The sequence below is a fragment of the Dromiciops gliroides genome, chromosome 6 (assembly GCF_019393635.1).
Source record: "Dromiciops gliroides isolate mDroGli1 chromosome 6, mDroGli1.pri, whole genome shotgun sequence".
NCBI lineage: Eukaryota > Metazoa > Chordata > Mammalia > Microbiotheria > Microbiotheriidae > Dromiciops > Dromiciops gliroides.
Genome location: NC_057866.1, coordinates 35,319,276 through 35,342,404, shown reverse-complemented (window position 1 = coordinate 35,342,404; position 23,129 = coordinate 35,319,276). Strand labels below are relative to the sequence as shown.

The 23,129-nt window shown below is 42.6% G+C and overlaps 1 protein-coding gene across 3 annotated transcripts in view; it reads right to left on the bottom strand.

Annotated features, from left to right (window-relative positions):
• PAMR1 (peptidase domain containing associated with muscle regeneration 1) overlaps positions 1-23,129 on the bottom strand; it is a 115,881-nt gene that overhangs the window by 45,262 nt on the left and 47,490 nt on the right. For all 3 annotated transcript variants that reach the window (XM_043972845.1, XM_043972844.1, XM_043972846.1), the window contains exons 4-6: positions 13,752-13,866; positions 8,077-8,294; positions 1,342-1,449 (exon numbers count right to left, since the gene is read on the bottom strand). In XM_043972845.1, the coding sequence (XP_043828780.1) occupies positions 1,342-1,449; positions 8,077-8,294; positions 13,752-13,866 (441 nt within the window). The remainder of the gene's footprint in view (positions 1-1,341; positions 1,450-8,076; positions 8,295-13,751; positions 13,867-23,129) is intronic.

Here is a 23,129-nt window from a genome sequence, read left to right as displayed (position 1 = left end):
TTTGCAGTTCTGTATTAACAGCTTCCCCTTCAGAAGAGCAAAGGGAAAATACAGTTGGGGAAATGTTTAGTCTCTGGATATAAAAAAGGGTTGCAAGAATCTGCCATGACCTGCAGCCCAATGTTTTGCCAGAAAGGAGGAAGGATTTCCCAGTTTTCTGGAAGGAGAATTAGAAACAGCAGGCAGCAGAGGCATGGGGTGGGGGGGCGGAGATTTGTTAGGGTGGAATTTCACCCTTTTGTCTTAGCTCTTTGACTTTTCCAGGGAGAAGTTAACCATGAGACAGCAGCCATTCTCAGTAACTCGGGGTCAGCCAGAGAACTCTCTTGCTTCAATAGACGAGCCAGTCTGTGAGTCAGACAGCAGGTGCATAGACTGTAAGGTTGAAATGGAAGGATATTGGTGAGCTCTGCATGGGGCTTAGTCCCATGTCACCTGCCCCTGTTTCAACCTGCCATCCCCCAGCTTTACCCACTGTTGCATTATCTCTTCTGTCGTATTATTCCCTAAGTGTTCTGTTAACATATGGAATGTACATAAATGCATCCTCCCTGCAAACAGAGCAGGAGCTCTGTAGTAGAGTAGTAGAGGGATTTGTTTTTGCTGTGCCCTGTACTAGACACATGGTAAACTACATTTAGTCAATGCCGGTTAATCTCTTAATTTGATTGACTTTGGTCCTGGCCTGACCCATATTCACCAGCTACAATTTTAATTTAAAATAATGATAAGTTTAGAGTCTAATATCTTTGAGGTTTGTTGCTAGAGGTAGAAGGAATCCCAGAAGTCATCTAGCCCAACTCCATGATTTTATACATGAGAAAATGGAGGCACAAGCAGAGTCAGCAACTTGTCAAAGTTCACACAGGCAGAAAGTATTAGTTAGGACTTGAACCCAGGACCTCTAACTCTAAAATCAGTGCTCTTTCCCCTGTGTTGTTGCTGTTTCATTTCAGTCACGTCTAACTCTTTGTGACTTCATTTGGAGATTTTCTTGGTCATTGGTCATCCAATATGTTGGAATGGTTTGCCATTTCCTTCTCCAGCTCATTTTACAGATGACAAAACTGAGGCAAACAGGGTGAAGTGATTTGCCCAGGGTCACACAGCTACTAAGTGTCTTAGACCAGATTTGAACTCACAAAGATGCGTCTTCTCGATTACAAGCCCAGTGCTCTATCCACTACACTACTTAGCTTTCCTCTGTACCACTCACTATAAGCACTCCTTTAGACCCGGACCTGGGAATACCCAGTGCCCTTTTGTCACCCTTTGTCACCCACGTGACACCTTTGTTCAAAGATAGGGTGTTGGACAATCTGGTTCTGGAGCCATACTCACGACTTTCACAGTGTTTCCCAGTGTAACCTGCCAGGCAGGCACACCGATAAGATCCAGCTTTGTCAAGGAGGCATGTGCCATCATGGAAACACGGAGATGAAGAGCAAGCTGTAAGACAAAAGATAGAATTAGCCAGTGCTCATACCTGGGCAAGGTACTTATGCCTGGAGTCTTGGTTGAAGTTTTGCAGATGTCTAGTACAATCATGAAAAAATGTCTTAGAATCATAGGATGTAAGATCTGGGAGGGACTATATTAAGTCCATCAGTCAATAAACATTTATTAAGCACCTACTATGTGCCAGGCACTCTGCAAGGTGCTGGATTACAAAGAAAGGCAAGAGATTTTCCCTGATCTCGAGGAGCTCACAGTCTAATAGAAGAGACAACATGTAAACAGTTCTGTAGGTAGGTAGGTAGGTAGGTAGATAGATGGATAGATATATAGATAGATAGATACATAGATAGATAGATAGATAGATAGATAGATAGATAGATAGATAGATAGATAAAATGAAGATAATCAACAGAGGGAAGGTTTGAATTAAGGGGATTGAGAAAAGCTTCTTGAAGAAGGTGGGATTTTAACTGGTACTTAAAGGAAGACAGGAAAGCTAGGAGGCAGAGATGAAGAGAGAGAAATTTTAGGCATGGAAGACAACCAGTGAAATGATCAGAATCAGGAGATGAAGTGTAGTGTGTGAGGAATGGCAAGGTCAGTGTCACTAGACCACACGATATATAGGAGTAAATATGGTAGAAGAAGAGTGGCAATGTAGGGCATCGATAAGTTATGGAAGACTTTGAATGTCAAACAGAGGATTTTGTATATGATGCCGGGGGTGATAGGGAGCCATTGCAGTTTATTGACTAGGGGGATAACATGGTCATATTTGTGTTTTAGGAAAATCACTTTGGTGACTAAATGGAGGATAAACCAGAGTGAGGAAAGAGATGAATTAGTCCAACCCAGAGAGAGAAGCCCAGGGAAAGAAAAGGACTCGTAAAATAGTTTAAATTAAACAGACTTTATTGAAGCAACTTGTCCTGGAATGAGTCACTGTAGTTCTTTAGGCCTCAGTTTCCTAATAAGTTCAATGAAGGGAATGGTCTGGATGACCTATAAGGCTCCTTATAGCTCTAAGTTTATGATAAATCCTCTTATGATTCTGACAACTAGTTCTCAAGATTTGTGTCTTTCCCATGAGAAAAAGGAGGTGGCGTTGATCTTCTTGCCAACCCTAGTGGGAAAGTCCCACCGCTTCCCTCAGAAATCAATAATCCAAAGCCCTTTCAGTTGATTTTTTTTTCAGTATATTTTTCAGGATTGCATTTTTAGGGGTTGAGAGTACTTATTCCTTACCTATCAACCTTGTCTATGGAATCCCCAATTTGAAGGAGCATTAAAGATCTATCTTACAGTGGAAAAAAAGGTAAGCCCCCTTTGAAATTTTTGCCTCAGGAGTCAGGTATATCCTAAGCATCTTGGTCTCTTGACTATCTCTTGGCCAAACATATGACCCCTGGGTCAACTTTCAAAAGAGGAGAATGCATAAAGTTACATCCTGCAAAGTTGTCCTCATGACTTTTTTGAACCTTTCATAGACTCCCAGAGTTCAAAGGTATTTTAATTCCCTCATTGGTCCCATGAGGGGCTTGGAGGTTCTTCAGGTGTATTCATTCATTCCTTCACTCTGCTTCTTAGAAACTAATTTCCTTCAGCTCATAGGTTATTATCTATGGGAAGCCTTTTCTGATGCTTTAGTTGTTATATCTCTCTCCATTCCAAACTATTAAATATATACTTATCTTTTTATATGTTGTCTCCCAACACCCCCCCCTTCCAAGAATGTCAGCTCCCCGAGGGCAGGAATAATAACAACTGGAGCTAGCATTTATTTATCTTTGTATCTCTAGTGTCCAGCATCATGCTTTGCACATAGTAAGTCTTTAATAAATCCTTGTTGGATGGGACTGAATTGATCAGAGGATTATAGGTTCCTAGATGTAGAGCTGACAGGCATCTTAGAAGTCATCAGATCCAACCCCTTCATTTTGCAGAAAGGGAAACTAAGGGACAGAGAGGTTAAGTGACTTTCCTAGAGTTGTCTCGTTGTGTGTTTTGGTGGCAGGATACAAACCCAGGCTTTCTTGACTCTAGGTTTTACATTCTATTTCCAACACCATGCTGTTGATTCTATTGAATGTGGGTTTTTGGGGGGGTTTTTTGGCGGGGCAATTGGGGTTAAGTGACTTGCCCACGGTCACACAGCTAGTGTCAAGTGTCTGAGGCTGGATTTGAACTCAGGTTCTCTTGAATCCAGGGCCAGTGCTCTATCCACTGTGCCACCTAGCTGCCCCGAATGTGTTCTCAAATGATCAGAAGATTTCAGTGACTTATCCAGAATTTTGCCACTAATTAATGACAGAGACAGAACTAGCCAAGTCATTTGATTCCTTTGTAGCCTATCTACTCTACTGCACTATCAATCCTCTTTTGAGTTTTTCTATCATCAAGTACATCAGCCTAGCAATGGAAAGATAACCTATCACTCCAGTCTAGAAGGAATGTATTGAGCATGGAACTCCCAGGGTGACATCTTGGGAGTTAAACCAGTGGCTGGAAAGGAATAAAACTCAGAACAGGGGTCTTTTGTGGTGGGCATCCTAGGCAATCATGCTATTTTTGTTCCTATTGTATCTGAGACTATCAAATGTAAGAATAGAGAACACCTTTCCCTTGGAGAAGAGTCAGTTCTGGCTTTCCAACAGTATTAGTGGTTATTGAACTGCCACTCACTGTTATAAATATCCAGGAGCTAATGAACTGCCAAGGAAACAAGGGGTCTTAGCTTTGGCTTACAATTCCCTTCTTAGAAATGTCTCCAAACTTGCTCAGGGAGTCTGTCTCTTTTTTTTCCAAACAAGAAAGTAGCGAGGATTTATTGTACAGGTGTGCTACACTAAGCCACAATGAACAATCAGTCTGGAATGATATGAGTCCCACAGCACAAAATCAAGAAGCAGGTAAGTGGAATCTGCATTAAAAGGTGGCATGTCCTTTTATCAGGGAGGTGTCAAATGGTGGTAAGTCCTTCATCAGATGGTAGAGTTAGCACAGTGCTTTGTAGGGAGAGTAATGTTTCCAGATGGTTTCTGCCTTCCCAAGATTGTCACCAAGGGTCATTTCATCTCTGCTCCTGTGGCCTCTGTGCTCAGCACAGTCTGATTACTTGGACCTCTGCCTCATCTTTCTCCTCTTGCATTTCAGCCTATGCATCTGCTTCTTCCTCCACTTGGCTCTCATGGCACATTGGAAGTCAACAAGATGGCACTAAGAAGAAGCAGGAGTCTGTCATCTTGATCAGAGTCCTGATTTAGTCAACCACAGAACATGGCTTGCCTCTCCCCAGAAATATGATACCTGCCATTTCTCAGGAGATAATACCTATGAAGAAGAAGTTTCATCTGGATTCCACAAGAGAGTGGTGCTGAGTGGCCCCCATGGAACAAAGAATTTAAAACTGAAAAGGTAGTTATAACCACTCTAATCTAGCCCTTAATTTCATACATGATGAAACAGAGATCCAGGAGTGTCCTGGCCAAGTTCCCACAACTAATAAGTAGCAGATTCGAGATTTGAACCCAGGTCCTGATGATAGCCTAAGGTTTGTCCAGTCTTATTGTCTGTTCTGTCTCTATGTTCTCCAGACCTCTGGCACTGTCACCTGATCTACTGAACCAACCTTAGGACTCCTAGACCTTGCCATCAGTCCTGCTGCCTGCACCACTAGGACATCTGGGATTTTTCTTCTGCTTTAGTGGTGAACTTTCTACTATGTATTGTCTCCCCCAACTAGAAGGTGAACATATTGAGAGCAGGGGCTATCTCAAGTTTTCCATTTGCATGCTTTGCACTTAGCATAGTGCTTGGCACAGAACAAGCATTTTAATAAAGGCTTTTTTCATTCCTTCTTCTGTAAGCCCTCTCCCACCACAGGGTGTTTCTATTACAAAGGCCATATCCTGTTGCCAAAGAAAATAATGCTATTGCTTCTTCCTGTTATATCTCTCACCCCCCACCCTCCAACCAGACCCCAGATTTCAAAACAACATTCAATAAGACAAAAGTCTTATTTTATGCTACAAAAGGTCCCATGTTCAAAGGGGAGGCAGGGACCAGAGCCTTAGGTTCATAGGACTGTGATCTAAAGAGATCTCAGAGGGGATCTATTCCATCATTGTCATTTTAGGGTTGTTTATAGGAAACTGAGGCACAGGGAAACAACTTGCCCCAGTTCATACAAGAAGTAATTAATAGAGAAAGTATTTGAATTCCAGTCTTTTGATGCCAAATCCTTTTTTGTTTGTATGTTTGGCACAGCACAAAGACTCCAATACTATTTCCTAAAACAACCCAGGCAGGTAGAAGAGTTCCAGAATTGAGAGACACCTACACAGCAAGAAGAAATTTAGCTTTGTGGGTTCCCTCCAGATGGATGGGAACCTGAGGAGCCTGGATGTTAACCTCTGACAAAGAAGTGAGTCCTTTAGCTGTATTCTTGCCAGGATCTCTTTTTCTTCTGGACTGAATTGGGTTAACACTGTTATGCCCATCTGACAAAGGAAGAAATGGAAGCTTGGAGTTTGGCCCAAAGCTTAGGCAGTAAGGGAATGCAAAGGAGCTTGGATTAAAACTCCCAGATTCCATTTTTTCCAGAAGAAAGAAGACTCAGCAATTCACCCTGATCCTACACCCATCCACTGTGCAAAAAGTTTCCTTGTCTCTTATGTAATCATTCTCACACTCGACAAAGAAAGGGTGTCTCTAGATGTGGGGTATTCCAGATACAATTGACTACATGTGATACAAAATAGTGTCAGATTCCAGGTTAATAATAAACAATGACTCACCCTCATATTTTGGGGGTATTCAGTTAATAAAGCTTTACTATTTACTTTACTATACTATACTATACTATACTATACTATACTATACTATACTATACTATACTATACTATACTATACTATACAGTGAGGTAGTACAGTAGATTGAGTCCTGTGTCTGTAGTCAGGGAGACCTGTGCTCACATTTGGCCTCAGACACTAGCAACATGACCCTGAGCAAGTCACTTAACTTCTGCCTCAGTTTCCTCATTCAAAAAATGGGGATAATAATAGCATCTACCTTCCTGGGTTACTGTGAAGATCCAATGGGATAATATTTGCAAAGTACTGAGTGCCTGTCACATAGTAGGTGCTTAATAAATGCATATTCCCTTCTCTTCCTTATTAATTACCTCTACATTCATTGTTTTAAGGCAGTCAAATGCCCTCAGCATACCTTAGAAACATCTAGATGGAATCTAAGATTACACTTCATAGGGTTAAATGTAAAGTCTTATGCTTAGCTTCAAAATAACAACTTTACAAGTACAAAATGGCAGTTGGGAGAAGGGATAGATAGGCAGCAATTCATTTGAAAAGGAGGTTTTAATGAACTGCCTTCTTAATATAAGCCAACAGTATGATATGATATCCAAAAATGCTGATGTAATTGGAGCCTGGTACAGTCTCCTAGACTCAGGAGCTGATAATCCTGCTATCATCATTCCTGGCTGGACCACACCTGATTGCTATGTTCAGTTCTTTGGGCCACATTATAAGGACAATTGTTAACTGTAGAATGTCCAGGCTGTGAAATTAGGACAGTTATGGGACTTCAAGAATCAGATGAAGTAACAGGAGTTGTCTAACCTGGAATAGAGAAAACATAGAGGGCTGTCACATTAGACATAATCATCTTGGCCTAGGTAGGCTGAACCAGGAGCAATGGGAAGTAGCTGGAGAAGTAAAGTTGGCCTTGATGTAAAGAAAAAATCCCTAATGGTTAGAGCTGTGCAAAAAATGAACCAGGGTAGTCAATCCTGCCTTAGGGGAAGTCTTCATCTAAAACATGGATGACCATTGGCCAAGGATGCTGTAGAGGGGATCTTTATTTGGGTGCTCATGGAATAGATGGACTATGACGTCCCATTCAACTCCCATGTAACCCCTGAATCTGTTGAGTATGTTCTCCCTATTTCCCCCTGACTCCTAACCTTCTTCAAGACTCCATTCCAATCCCATCTTTCTCAGGGAACCCTTCTGAGTCTACACACTTACCCCCTCCCTATGTTAGTGCCTTGCATTTGGAATTACTTTCCAGTCACACTGCTTCTATCTTAAAACTCCTTGTACATTGTCACCCCCATTAGAATGTGGGCTCTCAGAGGTCAGAGGTTGTGTGTTTTTCTTTCTGTCTGTCTCTGGCATTTAGCACAGTGTCTTGCACATAGTAAGTGCCTAATAAATGCTGATTCTGCTCAAGGTGAACCATCCCTAGCTCCTTTGACTGATCCAGAGGTTAGGAAATCATGAAAGTGGAACAGGAGAGAGGAAGGGGGAAATTGCCACCCCTCTCCCTCTTACTGTCAAACCTTGACAAAGTGACCCAAGAGTGGGAGATCCTAGGGGGAACTTTTTTGAAGTCAGTGCTAATAGTGGGATCAATCAACACTGGTTCTCAGGGAGCTTTTTCCTTCACTGATGAGCTAAGCATTCATTTTCTTTACCTACTTAGGTTGCTGTTGACAACACAGCATGCAAAGTTTTAATGAGGCTGAGAGGAGGGAAGGAAGGTATTCAGGGAGAGATTCATCTATAAAATGCCACATTTATTTTAATTCTCTTTACCTGTGATCTCTTCAAAGATGGCATGGAACCCATCAAAGTTCTTAGAGCCGTCTGACTGGAAGAGGATGTGGAGGGAGGGCCCTGTGCTCTGGATGGGGGCCGGCCGCTCATTCCCACAGAAGCGTTTGATTATCCTGCTGTCACTGTTGTCCCCATCCCGGACCTCAACATAGTCATATTGGCACATGTAGTCAAACTCCAGGCTTAACATAACAAACCTGGAAGCAGAGACAGGAGGGGGAGAAAACGACATCGGAAGCGACATTGGACAGGAGCAGTGGATTCACAGGCTTATGAGAGTAAGAGGTAGAAGAGGCCTTGAAGATTAAATAATCTGGGCAGCTAGGTGGCACAGTGGATAAAGCACCAGTCCTGGATACAGGAGGATCTGAGTTCAAATCTGGCCTCAGCCACTTGACACTTACTAGCCGTGTGACCCTGGGCAAGTCACTTAACCCTCATTGCCCCCCACCAAAAAAAGATTAAATAATCACAGGAGCATAGGGCCTTAGGTGGCATAGTGGATAGATAGAGTGTCGGGCCTGAAGTCAGGAAGAATCATCTTGCTGAGTTCAAATCCGGCCTTAGACACTTACTAGCTATGCGACACTGTTTGCCTCAGTTTCCTCATTTGTAAAATGAGCTAGAGAAGGAAATGGCAAACCCCTCCAATATCTTTGCCAAGAAAACTCCAAGGTGGGTCACAAAGAGTCAGATACAACCGTGTCTAATTGACACAACTGTGAACATGAATGCATTTGTATTTATTTCATTAAATACTTCCCAATTACATTTTAATCTGATTCAGATGCTGTCCAGGTATTTAGCAGCCCCTTTATTTTGAAGTTTGAGAAGCTGAAACTAGAGGTTAAAGATACGTTGCCTGAAGTCACATTAATACTCAGTGTCAGAACCAAGATTTGAACCCAAGTTCTCTGACTACAGCACTCTATTGCCTCCCAACCCTTTCATCTCATAAGTGAGGACAGTGAGGAAGAGAAAGGGCACATGAGATTGAGGTAACTACCCGGGGGTGGGGGAGAGAGAGTAAAGGGGCTGACCAGACAGGAGACAGAAGCCTTCATACCTGGGAGGCTGCCAGGCTTCTAGATTGAAACATTTAATGCTCTCCACTCAAGGTTTCCAAGCATTCTTGGAAGTGGATCGGAGTCACCACCTGAAAGGTGGTGTCTGTAAATGTGTCTGCTATAGGGGATAAAAGCATGGAAGATTCTAGAGCTTATTTAACCCCCTCATGTTTACAGAGGAGGAATCAAAGGTAAAGAGTGGGTAAAGAATTAACACACAGGTATCTAGTGGTAGTGCCCAGTCTATAACCTCTTGACACTCAAAATACACTATTTTTTAACCTCTCATATATGTAGAGGGAAAGTTATGCATGACACAGCATTGGGGGTAGTATATAGAGAGAGATTCTGTTTTGTTCCACCATCCTCCAATGGGTCAGGAAACTCCATGGCCAAAGTCAACAAATACTGTAAGACCCGCTTTCACAGTCCTCCCCTTATGCATTTTTATAACTCGGACATGTCTTGGTCCTTACCAAAGTCACCCGGAGCCTGTAGAGATGGCACGATGTCTTACGTGTACCATCCCCCACACCAACACTTTGACACAAACACACATTCATCACCCAGACAGTAATGTGCAAAGTGCTCAGCAAACCTCAAAGAGCTATGTAAACATTAGCTATTAATGATTATTGCGAGCATTTCCTCACTGGGAGGACCCTATGAGGATGAATCACAATTCGGGGACAATAACGATGATGATGACAGTGGTAGCGGTTATCATTACTGTTCTTTTTAAAGGTTTATGAGAAATGAGGAAAGCAAGACTCATACAAATTGAGTGACTAGCTCAGAGTTCTATACAGCTAGTAAGTATGAGAATCATAAGACCTGGCTTCAAGTCCTAACTCTAGAACCGAGGTCTTTTCCCTCAATGAGATGGAGAATTGAGAACTGGACTTGACATTAGAAAGACTTGGGTTTGAATCCTGAACCAATACTTGCTAGTTGTGTGACCATGAGTCCAAGTCACCACGAATAATCAAATTTAAGTCTCAAGTTCTTTATTTGTGAAAAAGGGATAATAATGCCTGTGGTCTTTATCTCACACGATAGTTGTGAGGATAAAATGAGAGAAGGTACATAAAGTATTATATAAATGTCAGCTCTCGTTATCTACACCATCCAACATAGCAACTTCCATCCCTTATGGTATACAAAGTTCTTTCCTCACCACAATGCTTTGAGGCAGGGAACAAGAATTTCACTTACATGAATTTTATTCCCCATTTGAGTGATACCCATTGTTACACATGCTACTAAGCATCATAGGACTTGAACACAGAATTCCTATTTTTCCACATTTTTTTTCTTTTTTTTTTCAGAATTCCTATTTTCAAGGCTAATTTTCTTTCCATGATTCCATGATGCCTGCATTGGCATGACCTCTCATCTCAACCAGCCCATTGACCCCTACTAGTTATCATATGTGGCATCTTCTCTCTTTGTAGCCAAGCTGCAGTTGACAACAACTTCAAGTATGTTGTTCATAGAAAGCCAAACAGTTAGACCACCAGAGATGTCTGAGGATCCAAAAGCGATTAATTGTTATGTGGTGTAACCAAAGAGGAGGAGGAAGCAAGCCCCACAGGACTTGGGCAGGAGGCAGGGGAGGGGGAATCATAGCTTACCAGAGAAACCACAAGGCACTGAAAAGCCTAAACCTTTGCTAATAGCCAGCACTGAAAGGCCCTCTCTCATGGAGGTTTCATCCCTTTTGTTTAATTTAGAAATGAAACTGAAATCCTTCTGAGACAGCTGCCTTCCTGCCCTGTGAGAATGCCCCCATCTGCTCCTCCTGGGATTTGGAGACATATCTCTACAAAACCAAAATGAGACGAACCGCCAGAAATGAAAAGAATGGAGGCCTGGGCCTTCCTAGGGATCCCCTAGCCTCCCTGAAATGTGCTAGCAGCCTGAGAGGGGAGACACCATCTATTACAGAACAAAAAATGGAGGTGAAGAGTCCAGGAAGAAGATATATGATCTAGGAGCCCCGGGATGCATGCATCAACCCAGGCCTGCAGTGCTGTGTTCCCAAAGGAGGTGCAGCCAGGGGAAGATTGATTTGCTTTTGGCAAGGGCTGGCAATATTATAGTCATTAATGAAGATGGAATAGTGTTCTCTTGGCTAGACATCTATGTGCGCATGCGTGCACACACACAGACACAGACACAGACACACACACACACACAGACACACACACACACACACAGCATTTGCTACCTATATTCTGCAAGCATGGGTATTCTAGCTGTCTGAAAGGAGACAGAGAGTCATGCTGCTCCTGCCCCTGTTCTTTCGCCAACAGGAGCCAATGTCTCCACATTTTCAATCTCTAAACCTGAGACAAAGTCTTACTTTACCCAATGAAAAGAATGTCTATCTACCTACTCCAGGGTTTACCATAGTGCACATAGCAGGGCACTTAATAAATGCTTATCAACTACCCGACTCATTTAGATTCACCTGACTGTGTTTTATATGTTGGCACCACGCTTCCCTATGATTAGACTGTACAATATATTACAATGGAAGGGGCACAGGATTTGTAGTTAGCTGACCTGGGCTTCTCAAATCCCAGAGAAGCCAGTACAGGAGCCTGCTGGGCCCATTCAACTCAGCCTCTGAGGAAGGTGACCCATTGATGTGCCGTCTTCAACATCTGCCCTTTTATCACCTAGCAGGTTTAGCCTCTGGCACATTAGGCATAGGGGGGCAGCCCAGCCTCCTGCAGGCTAAGTCAGCTCTCACCCCCCACCCCCTCACCATGCACAGCAGCCCTCCCCATTCCCTGACCTAAACTGCCACACCCAGACCAGTTCCATACAGTGGGGTGAAAAACCAAGTAGTCCCAGGCTGATGATTGAGCAAGGGAGGAAGGATCATGGGATCCAAGATTTAAAGGTGGAAGAGATGTCAGATGGAGGCCATCTAGTCTGACTACCCCTTATTTTACAAATGAAGAAGAAACAGAGGCCCAGAGAAGTAAATGATTTGCCTAACATCACACAGCTAGTAAGTGGCTGAGTCAGGATTTGAACCCAAATCTTCTGACTCCAAATGAATCTCCCCTTTTTAACTGCACTACCCTCATAGGATCTGCTTAACCTTTTAGCTGTCAGCTTATTCCAAGGTATGGGCCATCACCTTTCCTGGAGAGAACCCCAAAAGAGAGTTTTGCCCATATCTTAAAATGGAGCAGAAGCATAGGGAAAGTGGGTGACTATAGAAACACCATCCTGGCCTAAGAAACTGGTGACTTGGTGACTATGCTACCAAACATGAGGAGTGACAAGAGGGAAGGGGGAGAGAGACAGACAGACAGAGACACAGAGAGAGAGACAGATAGACATAGACAGAGAAAAAGACAGAGAAAAGGAGGAGAAGCAGAAGAAGGGGAAGAAGAAGAAGAGGAGAGAGAAATATGTGAGAGAAAGGGAGGAGAGGAGAAAATATGTGAGGAGAGAGATGCAGACAGACAGAGAGACAGACACACACACACACACAGACAGAGAAGAAAAAATAATAGAGATAAACAGATACAGAGACATGAATCCTCATTCCCCCATCAGTCTCCTTTTTTTCCCTTGTTGAGTGACAGGGAGCATGAGCCTGAAACAGGGCTCATAAAGAATGACCTCTTTCAGGATACAGCACTGGACCTAGAATCAGGAAGACCTGACTTCAAATCTGATCCCAGACTCTTATTAGCTGTGTGACCCTGGACAAGTCATTTTCCTGTTGTGTAAAATGAAAATAATAATAGCACCTACCTCCCAAGGTTATTATTAGAATAAAATTAAATAATTTTGGTAAATCACTTTGCAAACCTTAAAGTGCTATATAAATGCTAGCTGTTATCATTATTACTACTATTATTAGTTGATAAAATATTGGACCTGGAGTCAAGACCTGGGTTTAAATACTGCCTCATATATCTACTAGCTACATGACCCTAAGCAAGTAATGTAATTTTCCCAAGCCTCAATATCCTTCTGTATAAAAAGGAGTACAATAATAGCAATGACTTCATCTGTTATGAAAATTAAGCTACATGATATAGGTAAACTACTTTGCAAACCTTGAGTGTGAGCTTTTGTTACTGTCAATATGGTGATCATCATTAATGGTGGCCACTTCCTTAATTTTCACTTTGTTTCCTTTCTTTTTTAATAAAACTTTTCTCTGGATTATTATGAACTGCATGTTTGCAGGTGGAAAGTCGGTCTCCACCTTTTGGGGATTACTGCACCTGTAGATTCTCAGATTTCCTGGGGTGGGGAAGGGGGCAGGGGAGTTGAGCCAAGTGAGTGAGAAAATTCTCCAAAGTGTTTTATCTCAGGAGAGGTTGTGCCTATTGAGGTCAGAGAACTAATGCCAAGGCGAGTTGAAACCCGGGTCTAAACCATGAAATCGCAGGGAGGGTTCAACACACATCATCTTATGTAATTGTTAAGATCCAGGTCAGGATGTTCTTTTCCCTGGGGTCATCAGGCACAAAGTTCGCTTTTTCCTTCTCCTTGGCAATCAATTGCTTCTCTGGATCTTTGGGATTCTGAAGTTTACCCTTGACTTCATACCTTAGTTGGATAATGAATCCAGGCTTGGCGTGAATGGTCCACTCACAGTGAGCATTCAGGGGATAACTTTCTAGTAGAATCTGTCCTTTGGGGACCCGCAGGACTTGACCACACCCTGGAAATAGAAAGTAAAAATTACATAAGGTGATGAGCTATAGGCAAGTTCTTTGTAGGAAAGCAGAATAGAATGGAGAAGAAAATTAGAGTCATCATAATTGATATTTGTCTAATGTTTTGTGGCTTAAAAAGCTCTTTCCTTACAATATCACAGAGTAGACAACAAAAATTATGAACCTCTCTGAGCTTCAATTTCCCCATTGGCAAAATGGGGATGAATGACTTTTCCAAAGTCATACATAGAGCTGGTAAATGGGATCCTAAAGTTTGAATCTAGAATCTTAAAGAGTATTTAACTTACCCCTCTCCTTTTACAGATAAAGTAACTAAGGTTTAGTGACAGTAAGTTGCTTGACCAAGGTCACCCAGCTACCAAGTGGCAGGTCTGGTCTTCAAATCCAAGACCTTTCCCACTATTACCATGATCTGCCTGGAGGCAGCTCAGTGATGCAATAGAATGTTGGGCTTAGAATCAGGAAGACCTGAGTTCAAATCCTACCTCAGACTCTTCCTAGCAGATATTTGGTAGGTGACATGAGCATTCAAAGCCTATCAGAGCCTTAGTTCATTCTTCTGCAAAATAGGGATAGATGCCTTGTCCAAGGTCATACATTTAAGGACTGGGATCATGAATGGTGGATGGTGTACCAACCTGTACTATGTGTCAAAAAACCTACCAAATGCCTAGCTAGACATGATCTGGTGGCAAGAGTTACAGACAGCAGCAGTTCACTATCTTTATAAAACTAATAGAAAGTAAATCATACTCAAGATAGAAACCTTAAAATGTCCTGGATAATTCAACAAATAAACTAGCAGAACTAGGGCATTATCACAAGTGAAACCATTGCCCACAACCACCCATACATAAAATGGGGATAAATGACTTTCCCACAGTCATGCATAATAATGGAAGAGTCTTAGGATTCAAAGTTGGGAAGAATCTTGAATATATGGTCAAGTTACCTAAAGTGTAGGCCCTCATCACCTCACACCTGGAATACTGCTGCGGGGGGCAGGGGCGGGGTGCGGTGTCTGCCTGCCCCAAGTCTCTCCCCACTCCAATCTATTCTCCATTCCAAGTGATTTTCCTAAAGCACAGGTCCATGGGTGACCATGTCACTCCCTCCTACTCAATAAACTCCAATAGCTCCCTATTGCTTCTGAGAGCCAATACAAAAGACTTTGCTTGGCATTCAAAGCCCTTCCTAACCCAAGCCCCTCCTCCCTTTACAATCTTCTTTTTTTCTTTTTTCTTTTCTTTTCTTTTCTTTTTTTTTTTTTGGGTGGGGGGTGAGGCAACTGGGGTTAAGTGACTTTTCCAGGGTCACACAGCTAGTAAGTGTCGAGTGTCTGAGGCCGGATTTGAACTCAGGTCCTCCTGAGTCCAGGGCTGGTGCTCTATCCACTGTGCCACCTAGCTGCCCCCCTTTACAGTCTTCTTACACCTTACTCCCTACCATACACTTTTTAATCCAGTGACACTGGCTTTCTTGCTGTTCCATGAACAATATACTATATCTCTAATCTCTGGCCATTTTCTCTGGCTGTCCCCCATGACTGGAAGGCTCTCCCTCCTCATCTCTGCCTACTGCTCCTTTGGCTTCCTTTAAGTCCCAGCTAAAATCTCATCTTCTGCAAGAAGCCTTTCTCAGCCCTTTTTAATTCTAGAACCTTCTCTCTGTTAACGATTTCCTATTTATCCTGTATATAGCTTGCTTTGTATATACTTGTTTGCATGTTTTCTCCCCCATGTAGATTGTAAACTCCTTGAGGGCAGGGATTGTCTTTGCCTCTTTTTTGTATACACAGAGCTTAGCAGGATGCTTGGCACATAACAGGCACTAAGTAAATGCTTGCTGATTGACTAACTGAGAAACTCTTTGTGCCTCATTTATAAAACAAAGGGGTTGGACTCCATAGCCCCTAGGGTCCCTTTGAGCTCAAAATAGCTAACATTTATATGTTGTCTTAGATTGTCAAAGGACTTTCTATATGTCACCTCATTTGATCCACACACTAATGCTGTGAGGAAGGTACAATTGTTATCTCTGCTCTCATGATTCCTTGTTTTAAAGAAGAGGAAACTGAGGTACAGAGAAGGAAAATTCTTTGTCCAAGTTCATACAGTGTTTAGTGGAGCAGGGCTAGAACCCAAGTTTCCCAAGTGCTTCAACTGCTCAGGGATGAGATTAGATTCGTGAGTTTCACTCAGGATTTTATGAACCAGTCTACACCACCTCTATCCCCTTCCAGCACACACACACACACACACACACACACACACACACGCACACGATGCAAGATTTCCTACACCAAAGGACAGGCTTGAGTGAACCTCCTCATTAAAAACAAAACTCATTTTCATTCCTCTCCCTGAACAAGTCACATTCATCATTCCTCCCCTGTCTGTTGTGGGGCATGTGAAATGAGATGCCACATGAGAGACAAAACAAGAAAAATGCTTCTCAGACACATTTGGCCCCCTTAGAAGCTGGCAGCTCCACCAGAGCCTGAGTCCACAAGTCCTAGCTCCCTCTGAAAACCTGCTAGAAATGGGGATGTGTGGGAAGAGAGCCAGACTTGGAGTCAGAGGACCATGGTCCAAATCCTGGTGCTTCTACTTGCCTTCTTATGTAACCTTGGGAATCTCACTTAGCCTCTCTGGGCCTCAGTTTCCTCATTTGTAAAATGGGAGTGGGGTAGGCTAGATGACCTTTGGTGTGCCTTCTCTGATTGAAATTGATTCTTTTCTATGAGTTGTGGGTATTTTCCACTTTGGTCCTTTAAGATACAAGACTCAGGGCAGCTAGGTGGCACAGTGGATAGAGCACCGGCCCTGGAGTCAGGAGTACCTGAGTTCAAATCCGGCCTCAGACACTTAACACTTACTAGCTGTGTGACCCTGGGCAAGTCACTTAACCCCAATTGCCTCACTAAAAAAAAAAAGATACAAGGCTCCATAATCCAGAAACCTCTCTGCTCCCCAAAATTCAGGAATGGGGGGATGTCCCATCTGTGCTTCTTTGACAGGATTGTGCAAACTTTCCTCAGGTCCAGAGCTATTTCACAGATTTGGGGACCCCCCAGAGTTTCACTTCTACACTGGCCTTCCCAATGTTAGAAATGTTGGGGAGCTCATTTCATAGGATCATAGCTTTAGAGGTGGAAGAGGTCATCTAGTCCCCTCCCCTCATTCTTATACGTCAATTCTAGAAAACTAAAGGGACCTGCTAAAGAACAAGCTTTTCATGAGTGCCTATTATATCAAGCACTGTACTAGGGGTTGAGGATATAGGGACAACAAAGAAACCATCCCTGGCTGCTGTGCTTGGAAGGAAACTTGGGCTTCTGGGGAGAAGAGGTAAAAAGATAGACATTCCAGGCATGGGGAACGGACTGGGCAAAGGCATGGAGGTGGGAGATGGAATGTTGTGTATTGGGAACAGCTCATGTCCCATGTGACTTGATTATCTAGTATGTGAGGGGAAGTAATGTGTTATTAGTCTACAAAGATGGTGGAGATGGCTTAGGGAGGGCTTGAAATTCTGCCCTAGCATATCTGCTGTACCCTAGAGACAATAAGGAGTTACTGAATCTTCTTGAGCAAGGGAAGGATATACTCAGGCACATGTATGAAGAAGTTGTATTATCAACTTGTAAGAAGAATGGGTTGGAGAAAGGGAGAGAATGAAGGCAAGACCAATTAGGAGACTATTACAGAAGTGCAGGCAAGAGGAGATGAGGCAAGAGGTAAATAAAGGCTTGACATTAGGTCCAAGAGTAGGATGGGTTGGTGGGCTCCCATTTACTGGATATGTTTAAGCAGAGCCTGGACAATTACTTACAGATGCCATTTTGGGGATTCATTCTCAATATGTGGTGAACTTGTTGGCCACTGAGGTCCCCTTCAAATCGATTCTGATAGGGCAGGGGCCATGGAAATAGAGAAAAGGGAACAGAGGAGAGATGCTGTGGGAGTAGACTCTCCAAGATATGAAAATAACTCCAAGCTTGGGAACTTGGAGGAGTGGAATCATGGCGGGGTGGGGGCGGGGGGGTCAGTCAAACCTAAGTCCTCTGACTCCCAATATGGAAGTCTTTCTTCTATAATACCACTGCCCCTGCCCCTGTCCATGTCATTAAGATGCAGTTCTGATTCTGGAGTCTCCCACAATCCTCCTTCCCACACTGAAGGGGAGGGAAAACCTGGCCCTAGGATTGGTGGCAGCTTCCAAGCAATCTGAGACAAAGAAGCTACTTCTTGGAAATGGGCTGGATGCAAGAGGGTGTTGGATAGTGTACACCACGAGGTATGTGTGTGTGGGGGGGTGGGGGGGTGGATTCACTCAGAGAGAGTCTCCCTTTTATTTTTATTTTGGACAACGGGGCTCCTTTAGTTCTGTTTGTACCCTCCTCCCCTCTTCAAGCGACGGGAAAGGTCAGGAGTTTGGGGAGCCCTAACCATGGTGGGGGAGGGCATATTAACCACCTTTCTGTGGAGAGTCGAACAGTGAAAACAGCCTGTGTGTCCTTGCCAAGGAAGTACTAGTGGCCAACCAAGCAGGTGGTCCTGAGCCTGAAGGGAACTCTTGGATAAGTGCCTTGGAGGGACATGCTCAGATTTACTAATGATCTCTTGCTTTAGAAAGGAGGGGAGACTTTCTGGAGGGAGAAGGACAAACTCTCTTTGCTGTTCCATCCTGCACATACCTCCCCATTCCCAAGGAAGAAGAGTAGCCCAACATCATCCCTCCCCCATACAAATCAAAAAGTGCCCATCCCACCTCTTTCCAAGACAACTCTAGTGCTGGAAAAGTTCCCACCACAAGTTTACGCCCACAGCAATCAGCAAGATTTTGACTCTTTCTTCCTTTGGGTGGGAAAAAGGGAGACAGAGAGACACAACACACTTCTGCAGGGTATTTTTACATCTTTCTTCTCAAATGAAAAGAGGGAAAAAACCCACAACCCCCAGGAATTAAAAAAAAAAGAAATTCAGTTAGACTGAGTGGAATTTGAAGAAGATAGAAAAAGGCAGCCTCAATCCCTGGGTTTATTTTTCTTCATCTGGGAGTTCCTTTCAGTAACACATAGAAGAACAAAGTTTGACTTCTACGACCCACTAAGTTTCATGGCCATTCTATGTTAAGGAGAGACTAATCCAAGCATTTATTAAGCACCTGCTGTCTTCAAGGCTTTGCACATGCTTCCCTACACACAAAGACAGAAACTAAGCAGTCTGCTCTTCTACTAGGGGGAAAGTAGAGGATGGAACATGACATTTGTGTCTGGGAAAATTGCATTAATCTGGAGAAATGCTAGCATAGGAAAGGGGATAATGACAAGGGAGGTGTCCAGGGGCCCTGACAAGCAATCAATCCTGAGGAAGCAATAGGAAGATTGGAAACTGGCTAGAAGCTTCATCCATCCCACAAGTGGCTAGATCTAGTCCAGCACAACCTGCTAAAGAGTGATATGTCCTCCCTTTCCAGAGACAAGCTAAAATGTCTTACCATAGAGACCATGCACTTGACATAACACTGACTGTTGGAAGATGTAAACAGAATATGAGATGCTTACAGAGATACCACTCCATCATTTTCTCTGCAAGGGTGTCTAGACCCACAACCAGTTTAGTTATTTTTATTTTCTTTTATCTTTCTCTTTATTTTTTTGGTGAGGCAATTGGAGTTAAGTGACTTGCCCAGGGTCACACAGCTAGTAAGTGTCAAGGCTCTGAGGCCGGATTTGAACTCAGGCCCTCCTGAAGATAGGGCTGGTGCTCTATCCACTGCACCACCTAGCTGCCCCAGTTTAGTTATTTTTTAATGAAAATGATTATTTTTTTCCCTTGTTGAATTTAACCATTTCAACTGAATGGACCCAACAGGCTGAGCAAGGTCTCTTTCTTTTTGTTTTGTTTTTAATGGCATTCATCATTGGACTCATGGATTGTCATAAGCAGTCGATTCAGCCCAGAAACAGCGTGGGCATAGAGATACCATCTGGAGCTCAAACTCAGATCATTTCAGTAGCTTGAAATGTACCTGACTTTGTGGCCTGAAGCAAGTCATTCCTTCAGTTTAATTCCATTCAACAAAGTACCTACTGCATAGCAAGGAACTGTACTAGATGTCGGTGTTACAAAGATACAAATAAAATAGTCCCTGCTTTCAAGGACCTAATATTCTCCCAAGAAAACAATAATAATAATGACATCTAGAATTATGTAGTGATTTAAGGCTTGCAAAGAATCTTAGAAATAGTATTAGGCAGCTAGGTGTCACAGTGGATAGAGCACCAGCCCTGGATTCAGGAGGATCTGAGTTCAAATCCAGATTCAGACCCTTGACACTTACTAGCTATGTGATCCTGGGCAAGTCATTTAACCCCAATTGCCTTGCCCAAAAGAAAAAGAAGTAGTATCTTATTTAACAAACATTAATAAAACAATGTAGAATTATTATTATTTTTTAAAAGTGAGGCAATTGGGGTTAAGTGACTTGCCCAGGGTCACACAGCTAGTAAGTGTTAAGTGTCTGAGGCCGGATTTGAACTCAGGTACTCCTGAATCCAGGGCTGGTGCTCTATCTGAAATATTATTTTAATATATAATATATAAAGAATATATTTATCTCCAAAACAACTCTGTGAAGTAGGTACTATGATTATTCCCAAATAACCTATGAGGAAACTGACGTTAAGGATCACACAGTTAGTAAGTATATAAGGTCATATTAAAAAATTCAGCACTTCCTGATTTCAGGTCCAGTGTCCTATTGTCTGTATCACCCAGCTGCCTTTGAATATTAACAACAAGAAGAGCTAATATTTAAATATCATTCTGAAGTTTGCAAAGTATTTCACATATATTCTCTCATTCAGTCCCTACAGCCAATCTATGGGATAGGTGCTATTAATATCTCCATTTTATACATGAAGAAACTGAGACCTAGAGAGATTAAGTGACTTGCCCAGGGTCACACAGCTAATAAATACCTGGGACAGAATTTGAATTCAAATCCTCCATCTAAATCCAGGGCTCTGTCTAGTACACAAAACATACAACAAAGGAACATAGATTTAGAGTTAGAAGAGACCTTAGGGGTCATTCCATTCCATCCCCCTCATTTTACAAAAGGAGGAGACAGATCCAGAGAGGTCACCCACCCAAGGTTACACAGGCTGCAAGTAAATGGTAGAGGCAGGTCTTAAGACTAGGTCCTCTACCTTCAAATCCAAGTCTGTGTCATGCTGCAGGTAAACATACTCTAGTGAGTAAATACAGATGACAGCAGGTAACACATAGTAGCACCAAGAGGGAAAGAGTGGGAAGCCAGGGATTCTGAAAGAAGGTGAGGAGGGAATCCATTCAAGATATAGGTGACCACCTGGGCAAAGGTCTGGAGGCAGGAGGTGGATTGTAGCAAACAGTTACCTGGCTCATTTGACTAGAAATGAAAATGAAAGAGGAGTAACATGAAATTGGACTAAAAAAGTAGGCAGGAAACAGATTATCAATTAATCAATAAACATTAAGTGCCTACTATGTGCCAGGCACTGTGCTAAGGGGTTTTTAGTGCATGTACCAGATTGAGGACCTTGTCGTTTATCCTGGAATAGTCACTGAAAATTGGGGACCAAGGAAATGATATGATCAAATATGTATTTAAGGAACATTGATTTGGAAATTATGTTATAGATTGAGGAGAAGGAGAGACTAGAAGCAGAGAGATCAATAAGGAGGCTATTAAAACAGTCTAGGCAGAAGGTAGTCACCATATTCTCTGGTCTTCCTGATCTTCTCTGCCTCGGGCTACCCAGAACCTATCTAGAATGGTGGGGCAGGAAGAACATTTTACCCCTTTCCCTTTTCCCTTGACTAGAATGTTTGACTGCTCATAGGGTTTGAATGAGATGGGGATTAACAGCATCTGCTGAGATGGAATACCACCAGACCTTACTGTCTGCTTGCAGTACCCCAGTACTATCATCTTAATTACTCTAATAATCTAAGGACTATCCATTCCCAATGCTGAGCCCTTAGGACTTCTAGGGTTTTCCTCTGCTCCTGAACTGTCTCCCTCAGTTAGCAGGTGAGCTCCTCAAGAGCAAAGACTGCCTAGATAAAATGGCAATGCTCAACATAGTGCTCAGGACATAATAATAGTCGAATAAATACTTCTTCATTCCTTTAGAACAGAGATTGTGGGAATGGCAAGAAGAGGGCAGATGTGAGTGAGGTAGAGGAGCAATCAATAAGAGTGGGCCACCAACAGCCTATGAAGGGAAAGGGAAGAATCAAGGATGTCGTGAGCCCGGGGTACTGGGAGGAGAACTGAATCTCCAATGGAAGAAGGGAAGTGGGGAGGAAGGTTGGACTTAGGAAGAAACAGCCAGTAAAGACAGGCTCTGCCCGAATGCAATGTGCTTTAGAATCTCTCCAAATTATCGGGAACTTTCTAAATCTAGTAGGCTATTAGAATCCTTCAACGATAATTCCCAGATATCAAAGTGCTTTTGCAAACATACATACAATGCTAATTGTCATTCTGGAGGTATTTCTTCCTATATACATATATTTGTGTGTAAGTATGTGTATGAATATATGAATGAATAAAAATGAATGAATGAAAAAGCACTAGAAATGTACCAAGAATGTACCAAGCACTAGAAATATACAGGCATATATACAAATATGAACATGTATACAAACATATATGAACTTTTAAATTCACAACCTCCTTCCCTCTAGGAATATCCATCCATCCATCCATCCATCCATCCATCCATCCATCCATCCATCCATCCATCCATCCATCATCTATCCATCTATCCATCCATCATCTATCCATCTATCCATCCATCATCTATCCATCCATCCATCCATCCATCCATCCATCCATCCATCCATCCATCCATCTATCTATCTATCTATCTATCTATCTATCTATCTATCTATCTATCTATCTATCTATCTATCTATCTATCTATCTATCTATTGATAGAACTCTGAGCCTAGAGTCAGGAAGACCTAAGTTCAAATCCAGCCTCAGACACTTCCTACTTATATGATCCTAAGCAATTAATTTAACCTCTGTTTGCCTCATTTCCCTCATCTGTAAAAATGGGAATACTCATAGCACCTGCCTCCTAGGGTTGTTGTGAGAATCAAACAAGATATTTTGAAAAACACTTAGCACAGTGCCTAACACATAGTAGGCACTCAACAAATGCTAATTTTATTCCTATCATCTA